The sequence below is a fragment of the Parambassis ranga genome, chromosome 10 (genome assembly GCF_900634625.1).
Source record: "Parambassis ranga chromosome 10, fParRan2.1, whole genome shotgun sequence".
Lineage (NCBI taxonomy): Eukaryota > Metazoa > Chordata > Actinopteri > Ambassidae > Parambassis > Parambassis ranga.
In genome coordinates, this window is record NC_041031.1 from 16,209,075 (window position 1) to 16,231,604 (window position 22,530).

General features: G+C 40.5%; 1 protein-coding gene across 4 annotated transcripts; it reads left to right on the plus strand.

Annotated features, from left to right (window-relative positions):
- Positions 1 to 528: 528 nt before the first annotated feature.
- LOC114442665 (sodium bicarbonate transporter-like protein 11) lies at positions 529 to 17,730 on the plus strand. Of its 4 annotated transcripts, none has more exons than XM_028416431.1 (20): positions 529 to 652; positions 7,043 to 7,093; positions 8,044 to 8,139; positions 8,304 to 8,347; positions 8,661 to 8,880; positions 8,959 to 9,040; positions 9,154 to 9,277; positions 9,755 to 9,967; positions 11,181 to 11,265; positions 11,350 to 11,475; positions 11,554 to 11,667; positions 12,447 to 12,579; positions 12,884 to 12,957; positions 13,481 to 13,760; positions 15,206 to 15,312; positions 15,840 to 16,005; positions 16,190 to 16,363; positions 16,574 to 16,769; positions 16,955 to 17,124; positions 17,273 to 17,730. In XM_028416431.1, the coding sequence occupies exons 1-20, from the start codon at positions 595 to 597 to the stop codon at positions 17,337 to 17,339; spliced, it is 2,580 nt and encodes an 859-aa protein (XP_028272232.1). In that variant the 5' UTR covers positions 529 to 594; the 3' UTR covers positions 17,340 to 17,730. The 4 variants fall into 4 exon arrangements, with proteins under 4 accessions (XP_028272232.1, XP_028272229.1, XP_028272233.1 ...); XM_028416432.1 differs by lacking the exon at positions 529 to 652 and adding an exon at positions 2,970 to 3,100; XM_028416428.1 differs by having other exon boundaries at positions 8,661 to 9,040.
- Positions 17,731 to 22,530: the final 4,800 nt, after the last annotated feature.

Genomic DNA, 22,530 nt, shown 5'->3' on the forward strand with positions numbered 1-22,530 from the left:
ACCACCTGTATGTCAGCAAACCAACCGTAGAGATGCACGGCGCCCCCTAATGTATCGGAGTAGTATTACACATGTTTTTTTTTTTAGTATGAATAGGTTTTATTTTTGGCCCATAATTGTAAAGTTTATGGAATAAAAGAGAAAAAATAAGACACTTTTGTTAAACAGTGAGTGTATAGCTACCTGGTAGAACAAGCTGATTGTCATTGCTTCTGAAAACAGCTTGTGACTGTAGTTCTACCCTTTATTATAAGACCACGCTCTCACGTTTTGCTTCAATGACTGCTTGTGCAACATGTGATGCTACTGTATATAATGTATGCACATGTGCACCAGCATTCAGTGTCCATACATCCTCAGTAATCGCAGTCTTTGAGCTACATAAATACTTAGACATCCTTAATCTGTTTAAACACTGCTGTGAATTACAAAGTCAGTTCTTAAAGCCAGCTCCTCTGTGATTGGCAGAGACGACATTAAGGTGTTATTCATTGGTAGCCACCCAGACTACAGCTCCTAACTGTGGGCCTGCCCGCAAGGCCACTCATGTTGCTGCTCACACACAACACACATACATAAAGAAAAAACAGCTTGATGAAGACCAACAAGGAAGCGGATATTTCAGATGTCACCGTCAATTGTTTTTCTGAAGGTAAGGGCTGTTAAATATATTCTGTGAATGAACTCTTTTTTTTGTTCTTTGCTCTGTTGGAGCATCTAAAGGCAGCAGAAAGTATAGAATCTATTTTAGGGACATAAAACTGGGCAAACGTATGAAATTCTTTCTTTTTATTTGCATGCATTTGTATTTTGTTTGTGTGGATTGATAGCAGGTAAAATGGTCTCGTTTTAGATGTGTTGACCTTTGAGGGCAAACGTCAGAGTGCAGAACTAATTAGCAGCAGTTTAGCATGAGCACATAGAAATTCAAAGCAGGTTATTTGAAAAATGAATTTTTATTTCAGATAAATGCACACATTCTGTTTCAGTCTGCACAGAATTGACACAATCACTAGTTTGTTTGTGTGTGTGTCTGTGGATTTAATGTTTGACTGCAGAGTGATCACTGTACGCTCCGACATGCACTCTGTTACACATTCATAGCTTCCAATAGGTGAAATATTGCCAACAAATGTATTCAGTGGCTCTTATAAGTCACCCAGTATTCAACCATGAAATGGCTTAAGTGACTCTCAATGGCCTTCTTGCACATGTTAAAATGAAAAGTTTCTTTCTGCTAACATGTGAAATTGATGTGTGTTTTCTGTGCTCTCCTGATCACACCTCATGTGTCACTTGTTTGTTTCCCTCAGTTCTGACCCCCAGGCATGCATGTGGCGTTTGATTAATGTTTCACAGTGGACCAAACAAACCCACTGACGACACAACTTTACTTTATTAATACTCTGCTGATGAAACTCCAGAATACATATACAGAACCATAAACACAGACATAATAATAATAATATAATAATAATAATAATGAGAGTGAGAGCTGCTTGAGTAAACAACATTAGACACATGAGTCCTATTATTAAATCCTAAGCAGTTACTTTTCTGCTGTCAACGTTAAACAACCCGCTGCTGCCATCTCCTGGCCCACTAGAGAACAGTCACTCCTCCCCCTCAGACATTTCATCAACATGTCATAATCAGACTTTATTTTGTTTTTATTCACCCCGCCATCAAAACTCTGCCTGTACGAGATAAAAACTTTACTGAGCACCCGAGGTGTTCCCCTTAACCACCTTTGATCTCAATTAAAAAGAACCTGTAAAGTTTTACAAGGCTTGTAACTTGTAGAAAAATAACAAGCGGCTATAATGAGAGTAATTACATCATGCAATTAGGAATTCAATGGAAGGAATCTACCACGATAAACTCACCAGCTCATAGGAGCGTGTTTGTTTTGAATGCAGAATGAGGTCTGCAGAGGTCATTCCTTCTCTCTGTGTTGTGTTATCATTCCACCCTGGTAACTAAATTTGTCTCCCCAATTGTCAGATAAACACATTCAGGCTAAAGCAAACATTGTTTCAGTCAGGAACAGTCTGTACAAACAAGTCATAGATGTGTTCCATCAGTGCAGCTATCAATTTCAGGATAGACTGATGTTTGTGTTGCAATTTTAATTATCATTATATATTAGTCATAACTGATTTAAAACAGACTATAAGCAAATTTCACATCCCATAATTGTTAACTGCAGTTATGATGATTTCACACATCTCAACACCTGTGCAACTAAACATAAACATAAACATAAACAGAAGAGTGTGAATGAGTGACCTTTGACCTGAAAAGTGACTGTATACTGCAGTTGTGGAGCTTTCAATAGCTAAAAGTAGTCCAGCCTTGATCTTTGTGTAACTATTGCTGTTCCGTTTATTACCAGTTGGTGGCAGTAATGTGCCAAAAAGGCCCCAAGGTGCCAAGAAACAGGACAATGATGTTGACAAATTGGTTTTCACAATGAGCATTAATTGTTCTCAGTATATTGATTTGTTATCAGTTATGTTTTCTTTTGTTTTATAGTTTTCTCATCCTGACAGCCTGCATATATGCATTGGAAAAAAATAAAATGTATCCCATTACTTTAGATAAACATAAACATTTAAGTTAGACATTTTATCATGAATCCTACAAATAACATTCATCAAATCACAGTAATTGAGTCTAATCATAAAATTCACATTTTAACTCAAATACTGATGAAGCAAAATGATACAAGTACACACTAACAATGTTCATATCCAAACTCCAATTATTGCTTTGATGAATGCAGTGTATATTCCCTTTTATAGGCACAGGGACCCAGCAGAAACAAACACCCCTCTCACCCTATCTTCCTGCCCTCCCTCCTCCTCCTCCATGTGCTCCTAGAGGAGGTGCAGGGAGGTGATCTTACCTCAGCGTGAGTGTGTATGAGTGTGTTTGTAACAGACATTGAGAAAAGGACCTCAAGAACAGGGGAGCAGGGCAAAGAAAATGATGATGGGTTGACCTCTGGGAAGCTTCTTAAAAAAAAAACAAAAACAAACAAAACAAAAAAAACTGGATAACATGGAAGCCAAAAAGGTCCTCCATTTTGTGCCATCTGGTAAGTTTTACAGGGGTGGAGTGGGGTGAAAAGGTCTTTCACAGTGCTACCTGAGCCAACTGTGTCAAACACGTGGAGAAAGCCATTTTACAGTGTGTGTGTGTGTGTGTGTGTGTGTGTGTGTGTGTGTGTGTGTGCGCGCGTGTGTGTGTGTGCACGCTTGTTTGCTGACTTGTAAAACTGCTAAAGTTTTTATAGTTTAAAAGATGTGATCATCTTGATGAAGTGAAATGTTATCATTCTTCTTAATGTTTCTTCTTTGGTTGCTATTAATACTTTTTATGCCTTTATTTTGTCGATATTGAAAGTACACGATGATGCTGTCACTGTCAGGGGAGCTGGAATAAGCAAAGCAAAGAAAAGCATATGGGTCAATATTTACAATATGGCAATAATTGGTACACTCGTCTGTCATAGAGGGTTTTAACAACGGACCTGCATACATTCAATCTGATTTAACCCTTTAATGGTAGCCCGGTGTATGAATTTTATTTAGAAATAGTTTTATTTCTTTTGCAAAGTGGGAAACAAGTGACAGAGCAGACATGCTGAAACTGGAGCTTCTCACCAGAATCTATGTTGATTATTGTCCTTTTTGCTGCTTGTCTTTGTTGTTTTGACAGTAAATGAAAAAGTGTCTTATAGTGCCACTAACAGGTTAAACAGTCATGCTTGAGTTTTCTCAGGTCAGGGATTACAGAAAGATTATCCTGCAGAAAAAATGTCTTATGTTCTAATTTGGCAAATTTCAAAGTTTTCCACTCGTCCTTTGGTAGATAACAAGCCTGTGTTATAATGACTTTCAACCCCACAAACTGGCAGGTTTTATTTAATTCACCACAACCTGCCAGTAATTAAGATGAATCGGCTCATTGAGAAAATCATGTGTGCCATATGTCATATAAACCCGGTTAATGTGAGAAAATCATCACATGTGCACTAGTGTGGGTGTTATTGCTGTTGGTCTTATATTCACTCTGCTGGTGAACAAATATTAGGCTGTGCTTATCGTCGGCCTTTGACGTGTTGGAGTGGAATGAGCTGCAGTTCCTGATTCCTGTTGTTTGCTTTCTAACAAAGCTTATGGATGTGTATATTCTGATCTACACTTGAAGGCACAGCTGTGAGTGACCACTGTGGTCAAATGTAGACTTGATAAGGTTGATTAGCAGACAGCATAAGAGTTCTAGCACAGAGCCTTTCATAACGCACGCAGTTCAAAAGCTGGCCTTCATATTCAAAAGACGAGCTACAGTAAGCTCTTACATTTATCCCCTCTGCCGTCACGGTTAGACCTTGTTCTGTGCAGAGTACACAGCTTTGGAGCTCAGTGCACTTGTTTCAAGAGAACCAACAAAGATGCTTCTGTTTCCTTTTTGCTCAAGGTCTGCCCACTGTATGTCACGGTGGTAGCAAAACACCGGTGGGGGAGAAAGTCTGACTTTTTCTCCAGAGAGACAGACAAATGATAACAAAGTGCTGTTAAAACAGCTGTGGCATGCAAAACTATTTTAGGTTCAAAAGAAATGTTTATAAACTCATCAAGGATGAGGTGACACAATGTGTTACTAAGGGCAGAGCTCTGTCATGAGCTAAACAATAACATTAGCATGCTGTCACTAGCATTTGTGTTTCCACTTCTCACTTTATGAGTGAAAAGTGCAAATATATATATATATATATATATATATATTATAGTAAGCAAGTATAATATTTATAAATGTATATGAGGTTCTGTGCAGTGTGAAAACGTCTTAATGTGTGGATAATAATTAAAATGTGTAAATGAATGTTGTATGTGTACAGTATGTACAGTACTAACGTTGATTTTTGTTAAGAAAATAATTTTTTCTTCATGAATTTTTTTTGTTTAAAAACTGCTTTTTTAACAGAAATTCACAAATTCCTAATTAATTGAGCTCATATTCTGTCATGTGACATCCGTAAAAACTGTAGCCACCGTTCCTCCAAGTCTCTCCACATACATTATACTCAGATTACATCAAATACACAACAAAACCCAGAAAAATGTGCCCATCTGTCATTCAGACAATGGTGTAATATCCTATAACATAAAATGTTAGAACATTAGCAGGGCAGAAAAGGAAATTGCATGCGAGTACAAACAACCAAAAATATCAGCCTCAACAGGGCACTGGGTGAAAGGTCGGAGACCAAACTGACTGTGAAACAGTTCACGAACAGGGTCAGGTGCTCAGACTATTTTGAGCAGCAGTTTCAATTTAAAAAAAGTGGAAGAGCAGGGAAAAAAATCAAGGCTGATTTTACACGTCTGTCACTGTAAATAGAGAAATCAGTCAGCCTGCCAACATCAAACTGACAGGAATCATCCCACACCGGGTTGTAGACAGCCCGTAAAAATATGATGTCAGATGGACTCTTACTGTAGCTGTCAGTGACAGACAGCGGATATTCTCCACTCTGTCATTCTTCCTATTGAAGCAGAAACATCATTTAAGTCTTCACACCAACTGCAATGAACAGATGTATCTTAGATCGATCTTTATTTTTGATTTCCTTCCTGATAAGATGTAGTATTTACACTGAAGCTGACCTTCATCTTTATGAGTGAAGACTCAATCCAGCCAGCTCTGCCATCTGCAGCTCGCTGCTTAAGCTGCAGGCACCCTGTTGTCTGTGCAGATTCCTGTGAAGTGCAGGGAGGCTTGGGAATGTTCTGTCTAATCTGCTTTGAGATATATAGCCTTGCTCTGGAGCCTCCGGAGCCAAACCCTTCCTCGGGCATTGAACGGCTCGTCTGCACAGCTGCGGTGGCGTTTTCACAGATACAAGACCGCCAGCACAAACATCAGACACAGCTGGCATCAGATGTTTGATTGAAGGGATCTCTCTTCAGTTTCTCAGCACATGACGATGGTGTTATTATCCTCCTCAGAGTTTCCAGAATAAGACATCCTTATTTTTTTTACATTGTTCCAGTGCTTTAATGCCACATTCCAGAAGAAGAATTCAGTCAGTGCAGATAATTCTTTGCTTCTGTACAGTGCAAGCAAAGGTTGATTCTTTTTTTTTGTAGCCTTGAAACCTGCTGGTGCCAAAACTTTTTTTTTGTCAGTGTGAAGAGAGATATACTGAAGCCTCAGGGTCAAACTCTCAGTCCACACAGAGTTCAGCTTCACCCAATTTATCAGCATGAGCTTAACTGTCACATATCTCCATGAAAATACATTTAGGAGCCTTTATTGATGTTTATATATTATATTTTTTTGTTGTTGTGTCACACGGCGTGTATTTATATTCTTTAATTTTAATTAATTCATTTATTCAGTCTTTAAAATACTATATGTAAGGTTATTATGCTAAACGCTGCTTGGCACACAACAGGTGTTTAATGTCGTGTCAGAGGTCTGTTTTGATCTAATCCATGACCTTTACTTATCTATATACCCTACTGAATATTCAGAGTGCGTCATCAACTGCAGTATAAGTTTGGATCAATATCAATCATGCTGTATCAATGTTCACCTCCATCCTCCAGCCGAGGAGGTTGCCGCTAGGCTAAAAACAAACCCCCGGTTGGTCGTCTCTCACTCTCTCATTAATCCTGCTCTCCGAAGGGTTACTTATCAAGAACGTCAGCCACTTGTGGGCTTTAGGGTTTTACCTCTCATTGACCACCTGTCAATCAACATGATGGACAAGAGTTCAGAAATATAGACCATATAAAAGAAAACTAGCTCTCAAGGCAGAACAGCTTCTTGTTCTTATGTTGGATAATATGATGTTGACTCAGTTATTTTATTCTTCACTTTTTAAAACTGTCCTGTTTGAGTCAAAGTTCTTATATTTGATATCACTGAAGACTCCATCACAAGTGCACTCCATCACAACAACAAAATAAGCTGTAAAGATTTTGAGTGTGTTTTTGTAAACATCATATTTGTTTTTTCCCTCCCACAGAGGCTCCATCTGACGGGAGGTCTAAGAATGGTTATGTTTTCCAAGACATGGGTGCGTAGCTGCAGAAACACACATTATACTGTTTTTACAATGATTGCTTTTCTCAGCCAAGTTCTGCTTTTTATGTATTTGATATGCAATATACCAGATATTTATTTATTTTTTTGCTTGGGATGCTGGATGTAATAATACATATCTAAATATATTGCATCTGCTATTTATGCTAATGCCAGAGCCTCTGGCTGCTCACTGATGACCCATTTCACATGCTGGTGAGCACAGCCAGTCCCTTCAGTGTGTGTTGAGAGGTTAATTAATGGGTAAATAACGAGGCAGATGATCTCTGAGTCAATGATGGGAAGAGGGAATAATCATAGCTCAAAGCTTTGTTCATAAAGGGTTAAGGTTAATTATCTAATTCTGAGGCAGTTTCTTTCTTCCTCCATAAAACCCGCAATCGAGAAGCCATATTTATCTTCTATACAATGAAGGAATTTACGAGCGGCTGCTGTTGTTATATTGCTGCATGTCTGGTTTAAGAGGGTTTTTTTATTGGGTCTCTCTCGCTCTCGCTGTGTGCTTGTCAACAGATGGCAGAGTGGTGGGAGGGCAAAATAAATTGTTCCTTACTGGAGACACTGTTAATGTGGCTAGCATAGCATCTTAACCTTGATACAGAGAACAGTGTATCTCAGTGTGACTTATCATTAGAAGGCAGCAACAGACCAGCATTATGACCTTTATTATTACTTCTTTTATGTGATTCACTCACTAGTAAAGTGAATTCATTCTGACACAGATCCCTCTGCTCATTTAAAATGACTAACCTGTGTCTATATGTATATATATATATATATATATATATATATATATATATATATATATATATATATATATATATATATATATATATATATATATATATATATATATATATGTATATATATATACATATATTTATAGACTGAGACTTGGTTGATACATTAATGTTTTATCCACAGAGCTGCAGGATGGGGAGCAAGAGGATTGTGGACAGGATTCACCTGCCACTAACAAGGACCACATTTACAACAGCGAGATCGAGATCAGAGTTCCAGGTAACGGAGCTTCAACGCAGGCGCTCGAAGGATTTGTTCTGAATATATATATATATATATATATGAGCATAAACGCCTCAGATTATGAGTGCTATTTCAGATTCTCACTCTCAGAACAACGGAGACGGAGAACTTCTAACTTCTTTGTGATTCTTGTGTTTCAGATCCTGACAAACCCGGAATTGGTCTTTTAAACACAACAAGAAAAGTACGATTTTACTGTTCTGATTGTGTGTCACAATCATAACCACAAAAAAAGAGTTTCTGGGAAATTTATTTGCTGGTTACACTGGAAGGCCCAAACCTCTGGCACCTCTGACTTAGACTGGGGCTGCCCAATCTTTACAGCTGAGAGGTCCCCTAAATATATCACCAAGAAAAGCCCATTTTAAAGCGACACTGCACTGAGTGTTCACATAAATATGTCACAGTTCAATAAACTGAACTGTGTTGAAAATGAAGTGACTGGATTTGTTATTGTTATCAATCGATTTACTTACACCAGTTCTTGCTTCCACTAGTATGTGAAGCCCATGAACTTCCAGGAGGAAGTGCGTGCCCACAGAGACCTGGACAGCTTCCTGGCCCAGGCCAGCATCCTCCTGGATGAGAAAGCTGCCACTTTAGACGAGGTCCTGAGGCGGTTGCTGCGCGACGTGGTGGAGGACGGCCACCAGAGTTGCGATGTGGACGAGGTCATGAACTCTCTGTTCACAGATGCAGGAGGGAAAGACATTAATGGTGAGAGAAGCACATGTTTAAAAGTACTCAGAAGTAAAAACGTAAGAATGTCTGATCACTCACTTTGTGTGTCCACAGTTCACCTTCTTTCAGAGACCATTCAGGGTGTGACTGCGACTTCTACTGGAATTCATTACCAGCAATCCTGGCTTTGTATTCTGTGAGTTCATCTGTGTGACGATTCTGTTTTGGCCTTTAACTTAATGCTCCTTCTTAAAAACAACCAAAACTGTGACAACTGAAGGTTTTTAAATCAAACTTCTATTAACACAGCTCTAATGTGAGGACCCTGCAGAGGCGTCATGTTTGCATCGCCCGCCTGGAGAAGCCGCAAAACTGGGGAGTCAACTGCTGCGAGGCTCGCTACGTCATCCTCATCCTCGCCCCGCCCAGAACGGTAACGTCAAATATTATCCAACAGGTTTAAATCTATAAAAATCTGGCATCTCATTGGGTGAAACTTTTACAGTACTACCTTCGTACATCAATTATGATTGACATAATCTGAAATCTACAAAAAATCCTTCCTTCATGTGTTTCAAAATAAAGGATATCTGCTGCTTTTTCTAGCCATACATGACAAAGTAAACATAGAGTCTTTTGGGAGAGAAAGTGTGAGGTTTTTATGGGGTTTCAGGACATTTTTACTTACAGAACCTTACAGACCAACAAACTGTAAGCGTTAGATGGCAAAAAGACCATGCTGTGTTCAAGCAGGTTTAATTCCGAGAACTCCATAAGCATTGCTGCATCAGATTATTAGACGAATATAATAAATGCTATTTAGCAGATTGCCTTCTGAAAATCACAATTTGACCTGACAGAATGGAGGGATCTGTGGAAGCATCTTTGATTTTCCCATCATGTTTTTCAGAAAAGCACCAAGACGGCCATCGAACTGGGCAGAACATTTGCTACAATGTTCTCAGACATCTCCTTCAGACAGAAGCTCTTGGAGACAAAGACCCAGGAGGAGTTCAAGCAGGAGCTTGTCTTCCAGAGACAACAGCTTTCCATAGTCCAAGAGAAGCTGGTTGAAGAGAAGGTGGAGGACTACTCAGATCCGCGCAGGGGGAAGGTGCTGCAGGTGTGAAATAAGAGCAATGACGCTAGTGTAATACAGAGGTTCTTGGCTGTAATCAGTTTAGAAATGATAAATGGCAACTCAACTAACTTTTAAAAGAGCTAATATAGCAATATGGAAACATAAATCTGCCCAACAAAGCATGCAAAAACATCATTCATCCTTTACTAACTGTTGGGTCTCTCCAGATGTGGAGACCACCCTCATGTTTTCCCACTCCATCCAGGCATATAAAGATGTGGTGCAGTAAAGTAGTTGAGCCAGATTATCTGAGTATCCTGTTTCCACACTCCATTAGCCAGGCCTGAGGAATGAGAAGCAGCTGGGCAACAGAGTGAAAGACGCTGCCAAGTCTTCCATGGAGCTGGCAGCAGAATGTGTGCAGCTCCACGTAATGATAAACTACTTCATTATGTCCAGTTTTTAAATTAAGTGGAAATGTGTGTGCTCGGCAGGGGGCTCCAGAACAAGGAATGGGCCAAGCACCGCTGAGAGAGAAAAGCATGTATGTAGAGTATCAAAGTGTTCAGTTAACGACAGGTTGTGGTCACACCTTGAATTTAAGTGCCTCTAAATCTGTTCTGTAGTTCCAAAATGACACAATACAAAAACACAACTGACGGACGTGCAGGTGTGGTTGATGGATGGTGCAGTGGTTAGCACTGCCACCTCTGCATGCTCTCCCCATGCCTGCATGGGTTTTCTCCAGGTCCTCCAGCTTCCTCAAACATACCAAAGACTTGCATGTAGGTTAAATGGGGAATATAAATTAGCTGTAGGTGTGAGTGTAAGTGGTTGTCTTGCGACCTGTCCAACATGAACCCTGCTTCGCCTATTGACAGCTGGATTTAAGGTAGCCAGCAGATTGATCACATGCCTGGATGTCTGCCTGGATCATCTACTCACTGGTTCATAGGGCAACACCTCCAACCAAGGCTACCCTGCTGCAGCTTACTTTCTAACTTCATGTCTACTTAATCCATCTACTCAGTAGTCACTGAACTTCTTCTTCAGGTACTAGCCTGAGGGTGCTGTATCAGATGAATATGGCAGCTGCTAGAAAAGTTTAAATCCACCACATTCACTACAATGGAGCCTTGACTTAGTGGAAGAACACTAGCTAGCTTGTTGTGAGAAAAAAATCATGTCTTTAATCTTAAGACTCAAAGAGCAGCTGTGTCTGATCCCTGACAGCTCTGACTGTTGTCCTCCACAGTGCAGAGACTTCTTCAAACCTGGTAAAGGTGTTTATGATGACTTCCGACGCAGACTTCCTCTTTACCCTTCAGACTTCACAGACGGTACGAACACTATCTTGTAAATACGCATTTAATAGATATTTTATGTTATATGGATTGTTATAACCGTTATAATACTCTATTAAGGTATTATTGGAAAAGACCGCTCGCTGCTGAAGTACACCACCACTGCTATTTTCCTCTACATCGCCATTCTACTGCCTGCTATTGCCTTCGGGTCACTGAATGATGAAAGCACCAGAGGAGAAATGGGTAAAGAAAAAAGTGTTTGATGCAGATCTACAGTAAGTTGAACATCTTTCACAAACACTTCTAAATGTGTGTGTACAGATGTTCAGAAGACCATTGTTGGCCAGAGCATTGGAGGAGTTATCTACTCTTTGTTTGCTGGTTCGCCTCTCGTCATTCCGCTGACCACGGCTCCACTGGCCATCTTTATAAGTGGTGGGTATTCTCAAAGTGTTATCATTCAACTTTCCTAAAAATATGGACCTAAACACTTGATTGAGAATAGAGAAAAAGATATTGACATCAGCTCTGAGAAGAAAAAAAACACATACCAAAGCTGAACATGTTGGGTCAATTGGGGAATCTAAATAGGCCATAGGTGTGAGTGTGAATGGTTGTTTTGCCCATTGACAGCTGGGATAGGCTGTAGCCCCCATGACCAGGACAAAACCTGTTTAGAAAGTGGATGGTTGCATGGATGCATGTGCTTCACTGAGACAAACCAACAGAGACAAACCAACAGCCAGGATGAACTGCATCCACCATCTTCATAGCTTATTGCCACTTATACTGGCAAAGTGTGAAAAAGTAGCATATTGCATTCACACCTTTTATTATTTATTCAACCTTTTTATTAATACTTTTATATAAGCCATTAATCGGACTACCTCCTGCACAACAGATGCACAAAAATGTCCTCAGAAATGTAGGAATATCAGGTGTTTTTAAGTCTTCAGTGAAAAATGGATGTATTTCATGTCAAACTAGGCTGCAGCTCATGCTTACTATAGAATCAGTGTGGCTGCTCACCACAGGCAGCGCTGATAAACACCTCTGTGCATGACCTGCTTTGCATCAAATAGATCCTAATTGTTTACAGGAACTGATGTTATCAAGAACTCATTAAATGTTTTTTATTTAAATATCCGAGGTACTGTGAAAATGATAAATACATGAGTCTGCATCTGTGTGTGTGTGGCATGTATAATTTATAGTTATCAGGGGTATCTGTGATGACTACGACCTCGACTTTGATGCTTTCTACGCCTGCATTGGTTTATGGAACAGCTTCTTCCTCATCCTCGGAGGCTTATTCAATGTCAGCCTGCTGATGAAACTCTTCAAACGGTGAATACACAGCAGCACTCCCACATCCTCACATTTGCCACCATTACACACGTCAGATAAAGGGGCGAAATACTTGTTATAGGAGTTACTAAACCCTACGTGGAATCACTGATAAGAAAGAGCACATGAAGGTTTGTTATGACTTCCTGTTTTCAGCCTTAATCAGTTATTTTTCATTTGAAGTACACCCATGCTACCTTAGATGCCATTTTGCCTTGACTTCACTGTGTTGTCTGCGGGCGAATGAAAACAACAGTTCTTGATAAAACATGAATGATCACAACATGCCTCTGTTATCTCCCAGCTCAACAGAGGAAGTCATTGCATTGTTCATCTCCATAGCGTTTGTTGGTGATGCGGTGAAAGGCACCATTAAAAGTGAGTAGAGCCAAACCTAAATATGTGAATCCCCCCACTGAAGGTTACACAGCCCAACAAATATACATAACTGTAACGGTGTCTTTATAAGAACAGCAGGCATTAATCAAACCATAGGTGTGGTCTGTGTGCTGTAAGACAACAGACATTATGTAGTCTTCACGATGCTTTTGTTTCTACCACACGTCACAGGAGAAAAGGATGAGCATATGGTGGATTTCAATAGAGCCTTCCTCTTTCTCCTCAGCCTCAGGCTGCTGCAGTTTTCTGCCAAACTGCACTAAACTGAGAACTACTTGAATAACTGAAAACACACTGGGAAGGACACAGTAAAAGGAGATTTACTAACAAGCTGGCCCGACATGTGAAAGGAGAGCAGTGTAAAAGTTTTATATTACACCCTCCGCTTTTTAATAATGCTTTTTCTGATCCAAAATGGATCTTTTTTCACTTGTGTCAGTAGAAACAAGAATTCTCATGTTACGCCTTGTCCCTCAGTGCTTCTTCCCTCCATTCTCTTTAGCTTTCAGGCACTTCTATCACGGGCCGACGCTTGCGACCACAAACAGCACGCTGGTGCTTCAGCAGATTAATGAGATTCTGGAGAAGACAAAGAAGCAGGCGGCGAACGCGCTTGAGCATCATAATGAGACAACGTCGCTGCTGGGACACGCTGAAGGGCACGCGTCGGTCTTCCTGCCGCAGTCTTTGGTGTTATGCACGAGAGAAAGGCCCATCCTCTGTCTGCTGCTCATGCTGGGCACTTTTTGGCTGGGCTACGCCCTCTACCTCATCAAGAGGAGGTACAGGTCCATCACTTTTCAGAAGGTCTTAACCGTTCAATCCTAATTATACCTGAATATACGCAGGCACAGTTCTGTTTCACAGTGCATCCTTGAATTTTACATTAATTAAAACAGACAGTCCACAAGGTACACACGGTTTTCCATTGAAATTTTAACTCAAGTATAAAAGCATCACGAACAAAATGTTCTCTATTGGCCCCTTACAAGAAACTGCACCTCCGTCATAACAAGCTCAAGCTGTGCAGCCAAATATCATTCAACCTTGCAAGACAGACCAAAAGTTTTTAAACATATTGAACGTATCAGGGGCTTTAAAAAGCATCTGGAAAATTTGGTGCAAACAACAAGTCCTGATTTTGAATATTTTAGTCTGTGTAAACTTCACACTGCTTTTAACAAAGAGAAGTGACACGTAGAGAATATACAGGTGTACCAACAGGGAAATAAAGGGAACAACTAGTTTGTCTCAAAAGTGCTCATTATGCTGAAGGAGCTACAGAAAAACAATGACATGAGGAAGTCACACCAACACGCCTGTTTTCCTCAACATTTCCACTCTGTTTCCTGTTACACGCTATTTACAGCATTAGGAACTGGATGTCTATGGAGACATTCCTGTGAAAATTCACAAGCCGTGCACACTGGGTGATGCACTTATACTTTTGCCAGTAACTGTAGAAACACATGTATGTCTTATTTCTGCTAAACTGAGAAGCTAAGTTGAAGAACATGGCTGCAATTACTGCTGCTGCCATATGTTATTTACGTACTCAAAAAATCCAAATACCTCTCCCTTCCACCACAGAATTTGAGAGCAATGACCAGAATCGGGAGAGGACTGGGGCTACTGAAATAATAAGAATAAAAAGTCATGGCTTTATTCCCACAAATTCTGAGAAAACTAGTCTGACATGTTGAGGTAAACGTCCTTCTTCTCCTCCTGTACATCTCTACACCATCTCCTGGAAGTCCCTGGCTTACAGGTACCTGTAGTTCTTAGATTAAAGTTAGAAGTCGCCATGACCTTTTTTTTAATTATTATATTTTCAGTGGTCCTAATTCTCTTCCATAAAAATATCAACGTACCTCACCATTGTGTTTGAGTATAGTGGTCTTTCTGAATAGTTAGTTACCTTCCATCTGCTTGTAAAGCTGCATACAGTCTCCAAACTTATGAGTTAGGCAGGTTTCAAATCATGCACAAAAAATTTCACCCTTCAGCTATAATAGTGTAACATACGAGGCAGATAAACGAGAGTCTGCCTCGTGTGTGACTCCTGGGATGTCGCTGATTCATTCCTCTAAACCTTTCAGGACTTGACATGAATCATTTTTTCAAACTTAAAAGGTAACTGCAGTAAATACTGCTATAAAACACATGTAGAATCTATTACATCGGAGTTGCAATATGTTGAATTATGTATTCATTCTCTTCCCCACAGCCCGTATCTGAATGACAGAATCAGAGAGGTGGTGTCTGACTGTGCTTTGCCAATCTCTGTGGTGATATTCTCCTTCATTGGCGCCTACCTTTTCCTTGACATACAGCGTGAGTACAGATTTCTCAAATGAAAGAACTGATAGAAGAGGATACCCTTGAGACTAAAAGTCACAACCTTGGCACACAGTAGCTTACACCGTTGGAAGAAAAAAAAGAAAGAAAACTATTTGCTTGCTGTGAACTTTCAACCCAGCGTGGGTTCTAAAAGAGAGAATTCACAGACTAAAACAAAGCTTACGAGCAGGCATTGGTGGAAGGTTACCTTCAAAATGTTACCGCAAAATACAAAATACACAGAATAAAATACAAGCTGTATTAGATATCATAACTCTTTATATTTAAATATTAATATTTACTGAGCTGGCTCACTAGTCAGCACACCATATAGCACAGAGCAGATTTGTTTGTTTTTGTTTTATTTTAGGAAGTGAAGGCTAAATAAAACAAGATATACTAACATGAGACTGATCTGATGTACGGTAGCTAATCTGTTACTTTTCAATGCTGCCAACAACAACATGCATCACTCTTTTATTTTAAGTTTGGTGTCAACATTTTCTTTCTCCTCTGTACAGTCCCTGTATTCAGTGTCCACGATGGTCCTATCTTCAGGTTCCCACAGTTTGAAAAGCTGTCAGGAATGAATGCACTGAGTGCAGTTGGGCTGGGCTTCCTCCTAGCCTTGCTTATCTTTATCGACCAGAACATCGTCATCTCACTCACACATGTACCAGAACACAAGTAAGACTCCAATTTGATGTTTCATTATCAAGCCATGACAGGAAATAGGTTGTACAAAGTCATATTGTATTTTCATGTTCATTTCCATGGCAGCTACACCAGAAGCTCATGAGTAAGAAGAGATGTTCTGCTAATACATTGACAAACCACTTAAAACTTACGTGTGTGAATGTCTGCACTAAAGGTTGTTAAAAGGCACAGCATTCCACTGGGACTTAATGCTGACTGGCTTCATCAACATCCTCATGTCTTGTCTGGGGTTGCCATGGATGCACGCTGCATTCCCACATTCCTCCCTGCACGCCCGTCAGCTCGCCAAAGTAGAACAGCACGTAGAGAACGGACACCTCTACGCGGCGTGAGTAAAAGCTGACACAAGGGCAGTGCCCCGAAAGACATCCAGCCTGTCTACCTGTCCGTAATTTTTCATGTCGGTTCAAATACTGATTAAAATAAACATGTCCACTTACATGCGTGTTCTTTTTGACCATAATACACATTTGTATCAGCAGATGTGGTTTCTTCACCACAATATAAGTATTACAGTACTTTTCTCTGCCTACTACAGTATCGTCAGTGTGAAAGAGACACGGTTGACCTCGCTGGCTGCCAACATCCTGATCGGCCTGTCTGCGTTCATGCTGCCCATTCCACTGCAGTGGATCCCCAAGCCCGTCCTCCACGGCCTCTTCCTCTACATTGCAGCCACTTCGCTTGATGGGAATCAGATGGTGGACCGCATGGCCCTGCTGCTAAAGGAACAGGTGAGCAGAAGGGAAATGAGGAGACTGTGGTGTGATTTGTTGACTGATTTTCATCAAATTGCCACATTATCAGGCAACGGAGGATGTTTTTCGTCTCGTCAAGTTGGTAATTTATCTGCAACAACAGGTCTGTTTTATGTAAAGTATAATTGCACTGGAAGCATAATTCATACCTCTCTGCCCAGACCTCCTATCCTCCTACACACTACATCCGCCGTGTGCCTCAGAGGAAGGTCCACTACGTCACAGCGGTGCAGATGATCCAGCTCATCATCCTGTGTGCGTTCGGGATGTATCCTCTGCCCTACATGAAGATGGTCTTTCCCCTTCTGATGATCCTGCTGGTCCCCATCAGGTGAGTGTACCAACAGGGGGCAGAGCGGGACCATGGAAACCTGCATACAAGCAGGTTTCAGTGTCTAACCTATGGTTGCTAAAAACATGGATTTTGATTTATAAGCTGCTGTTTTCATGTCTGAATGTGTTCTGTGTCTTTGTTTCAGGATCAGCTTGCTTCCTAAAATGATCGATGCCAAGTATCTGGACATCATGGACGCCCAGCACATGTAAAACAACACTCATTTTTTGCTTCAAACCTGGCTGACATTCATTTTCTCAAAGGGAACGGACTAAATCAATGGAAGTGATTGTGTTAGGAGTTGAATGAAATGCATTTGGACTGCAACATTTCATTTTAAGCACTTGCTGGTGACATTGTACAGCATCACATGTACTTCCCCACTGTCAAATTCACCATAACGTAACTGGCTTTAATACCTAATGTTCCACCATATTTACTGTAATTAACACTACACACACACACAAGTTTTCCCATAGACAGTATGTCTACATGAGTTTAATGTTGTTTTTTTAAAATATGTAAAAAAAAATCATGTTAATCATTTCATTTAATTTAGACGTGCTGTTGAGTGTCAGGTGATGTTAATAAGGTGATAATGGTTGTGGCAATAAGAGGAGGAAGATTCAGTGTGAAAAAAAGGAGCTGCTGAGGGAAGTGTCACCTCATGTAAGTGAAGTCTTAATCAAAACACTGATGCCACAGTTCATGTTGCAGTCATGACGATGTACACAATGCACTATATGTTATTATTAAAAGAGTGTGATGTTAAATTAAACTTGTTAAACTAATAAAGACCTTGATGATGTTGAACTGAAGTACGCTCTTACATGAGTCTTTCCTATAGATGGCAGTAGAGCTTCATCTCCTGGTGCTTTAAAATGTAGGCTTGGCTGATAACAGATGTGCACCGACCGCTACATTACAAAAAAAGGAGCTAGATAAATACCATCATCATAAGACTGAAGATATATGAAGCTAAAGCTCGCCCCACCATCCCACCCACCAGTCCCCACCTTTAGTTGTTCTCTCATGTCATTTTGTATCATTTACTTCCTGCACTTTTTGTCAGGCCGCAAACCACTCAACACATTTTAGATGCATTGTGCTGCCTTCTCCGTTTTCCCATTTATCCCCCCATTAATTTATCATGCCTGTTTTCTTCAGATGACTGTAAGGCTCGAGAAAACATAAAAAAATGACAAACAAAAGAAGCTCCTTTTCATATTGTGCTGCACTAAAAGTGCCAAACACAACTATTGTCTGCGAATGTGGGGCAAAATAAATAAATAAACAACAACACAAACAGCAGAAGAGTTTTGTTCTTATTCATATTCAATAAGTCAGAAATGAATTACAATGTAAAATGTCTATTTGTTCTGAGAGCCAATATATATTCTTTTCTTCATTGTTATTGATAAGACAACGGCTTGTATGTCAAAAAACTAAAACATAAATACAATTTAAAAAAAATGTTTTTATGGATATTTAATCCATCATCAAACCTGTGCTTTGATCCCCCTGTCACTTACACTAAAAAGCACAACTTAAGGATAATCATTTGTATAATTTAAATATTTTGTGCTCTTGTCAGGGCAGGTAGAGCCCTCCACATTTCTGCTATCCTCCATTCCTGTACTTAGAAGGTGCAGACACCAGTCAGCTCCCGTCAAAAGGTGCAGGGCAGCCGAGAAAAAGACGGCCCTCCAGCTCAGTGGCAGCTCATGATTATTTACTTGAATGCTGCTGTAGTCACTGAGGGGTTTTGCTAGCACATGAACAGTGCTGTTTTAAGACTCGGTGCATGACGCAGACTTCTCTGCTCAATATTTAAAAACCTACTGTTGGTATGAAATTGTGCAACAGGCTGCAGTTAGCCATTGTCATATTATCTGCTGAACAGAACTACAACTGGCTGATCTTCATGATGCACTATAGATGTAGAATAAAGTCCAAAATACCTCATTGGCTCATTTTCATAACCATATATCAGAGAATTGAATAAAGCAGATAAAGGGAGCCACACAGCAAACTACAGCTCAGGTGCTAATTGGAATTTTTCTGTGTCATCTTTTACACCTAAACATAACGCACAGACTAAAGCAAACAATTAGCACATACACTCTGTTTCACAAAGTGTATAAACATCAATGGTAGATACATCATTATACCTTGTAATGTTGTACAGACCTGGTCTCTCTCAAATCATGCTGATCAATTAAACTTTGGCTTAAGCTTTTTGTGATGTGGTGGCTTACTTGGCCGGTCTCACTGACAGGATCCTCAATCAATCGTCTGAAAAGCTAATGGGGTCTTGAGTTGTGCCAGTGGTGCAGGATTCACTGCGAAAAATTGACACACAAGGCATAAGACTATTAAATAGTTAGGCCTCACATTTAGTGCACCAGAAAAGACATGAACACAGCTGCCTCGGATAGAAAGCAAGCAAACAGCCTTACAATAGCCTTACACTAATACTGCACAGTATAGGTACTACAGAATGGGAGGCTTGATGCGTAAAGGTTTCCAGCAAGGATCTATACTGTTTTTGGTCATTCTGACCACACTCAGACTGGGTGGTTGCTGTATGTGTGCCTCCTGCTGGCCGCCTGCTGCTGTACATTACACAACAAATAACAGTTAAATTCCACAAACCTACTTTCATGCACAAATTAGCACTGATTCTCTTTCTCTCTCTCACACACACACACTCACATCTCCTATATTCACAGCCCTGCTCTTCATTTTCATTATGCTCACACTCAGTTCTCACACCTTCACTTAAATCTGGCAAGAAGAGCAAAGCACGGAGACAATATGAGCTACATGGCAGGATTTACACCAGGTGGGCTGAGGAGAGTCAGAACAGCTAAGGTGACAGAAATCCACTGTACGAGCTGCTGCATAGTGTCTTGCATTAATAACAAGGGTGTTCAAGCCTGGTGCAGATGTCAGGATGCATTAAAGTCCATCATAAAGATAGCGCTAGTATATCATTACAGACAATGGAGCTGTGTGTGTGGAGCCTGTAGATAAGTAGAGAGGATTGGGCTGGTTGTTGGCGAGTCTTGCAAATGGCACTGACAAAACTCTGTGGGCTGCCTGATGTGCAGAGTTCATGTAAAAACAGCGCATATATACGCAAGCAGCAAAACAGCGTAGCAACACAATTATGTATGAAACATGGCAAAAAAGAAAAAGGAAAAAGGAACAGACAGGTTTGAAGCAAATGTTTGCCATTTTGTCAAATGTATGGATTGGAGACTTAGATGAGAAAATGAATACTACCCTCATGTCTGTGCTGTAAATATGTTTGAGTCATTGAGCACATGTAGAAACTGTTCTTTGAGTGATGCTGATGACAAACCGCAGTGCAGCTACAAACCAGGAATCAGCCTCAACGTGTAGCCTGTTCAGAGAAATCAGGATGACTAACAGTCTAAACTGGCAGTGGCAGGCAGCAGCAGACGGACACTGAGCATGAATACATTTATCAATATGCACTGCAAGCAGGGATGTGTGATAAAATTAGAAGAACTGCTAGAGGACGGAAGCTCAGAGGCACGAACAAAGGCAAAGACACACTTATTGTGTATCTAGATTCTCACCAGGAGCAGCCGAGGCCTAAACGGTGGAGACAAACAATATGTTGATGACAGGGAGGGAAAGGAAATCAGAAATACACGATGCCATTATAACTGTTGTCTCTGCGAGATAATGTGGTTTAATCAGGCAGAGAAGCTGACAGAGGTGTAACAGAGATATATTTGTTTATGTTACAGAAATATAATATAGAATTACAACTCCAGTGGGTGTATGAAGTTGTTAAAAACTGTCTGGCTCTGCATTAACACGGCTTTCAGCTGCCAGTTCACAGGTAACACAATATTAATATCACCTGCCTGACACATCCTCACATGTGATGCCTCGTCACATATGGATGTTCAAATATGCTTCAACTCTTATTAATACGGTCCCATTATTATATGAGGTTTAAACTCACATGGCTGTTTAACCAGAAGCAAGTGGCAACTAAGAGACAATACCCATAGACTGCCATGTTAGAGGACTATTCTGGTCTCTTTTAGTCACAACTCACTCATTTTAATTATATTAAGACATAAAATTTGCACAGTTGTGGATGTGACTGTATTTGGAGATTAGGTAGACTGTGATTGCTGCCAACATGGCGTCAGTCAGAGCCTCCCACAAAGAGTCAAAACAGTGTTTGGAAACCTACGTGTGACATGATGGAAGCTTCATTCATTTACTGTCAATGGTTGTGAGAGGTCAGCTTAAGACAAAATTGGCAAGAGAAGGCAGGAGGGGTGGTGGGGGATCACTGATGCCAGACTTTCGTCCGGGAGATCCCTGATTCCCATCTTTACTCGACTTTTGGTCATCATTAAGGATCAGTTAAACATAATACATGCATTTTTCTGTACTGCACATAATCCATAGGGAGGCTGAGAGTCTGAGTGTTGAAGTTGTTTTTAGGTAAATACAGGTAGCTGAGTGTTAAGCAGATTTGCTCTATTGTTAGCTTCAATAAAAAAAGCCTCACAAAATGGTAACTGATGGATCTTACCTGCACTCCAGGCCTGTTTGTGTGCCAGGAGTCTAAAATGGCACAGCAGGACTCTGGCATACAGCAGGCCCATATGTCAGCCCTGCAGGGAAATCTAATCTATGTCACTATGTCTCAGACTTGTGTGTGTGTGTGTGTGTGTGTGTGAGACTGCCTGTTACCTCTGGGTCCAAATGCTGCAGGTAGGAACAGATGTACTCAGTGCTGGCTCCAAAAGGGTCGAGGTGCAGGAAGGTTGTTAATTAAACTGTCAAAAGCCAAAGACATACCTGTTCACAAATTTCCAGTCTTTTGTGTTTCTCTCATGTGACTACACATTCAAGAATCCCTGGAAAACAAGCAGGGATGTATCCTATGGCTTCTCTCAGACTCACAGCACTGTGAGAAGCCTCTTGTATGCTGTGACTCCAGATTAGAGGCAGTGTTCAATGATAGCTTTGATGCCGTTGTCACTCATCAAAGTTGTGTGCTACTGAAACTCTCCAAAAGCTCAACCAAACCATCTGCCTCAGACTCTCTGATGGAGCCTGAAGAGAGATAATCCACCACCACTGCTTGTCATTAGACCACTGAAAACACACACAAAACCAGTGAGCACCCAGCTGAGATTTTGGTCTTATGATCTAACAAATGTGGGGATGCACTCACACTCCCGAAGCACGACAGAGGTAAGTTTGGCTGGAGTTAAGACTTTATACATTGAATAGCAAGAGGGATAGTTCCTAATTTACAGCAAGGTGTTCTGGCAACATATGCTACTATAGATCTGACATCTCTCTACTCAAAATAACCGATGAAGTCTGCTGTACATTTTA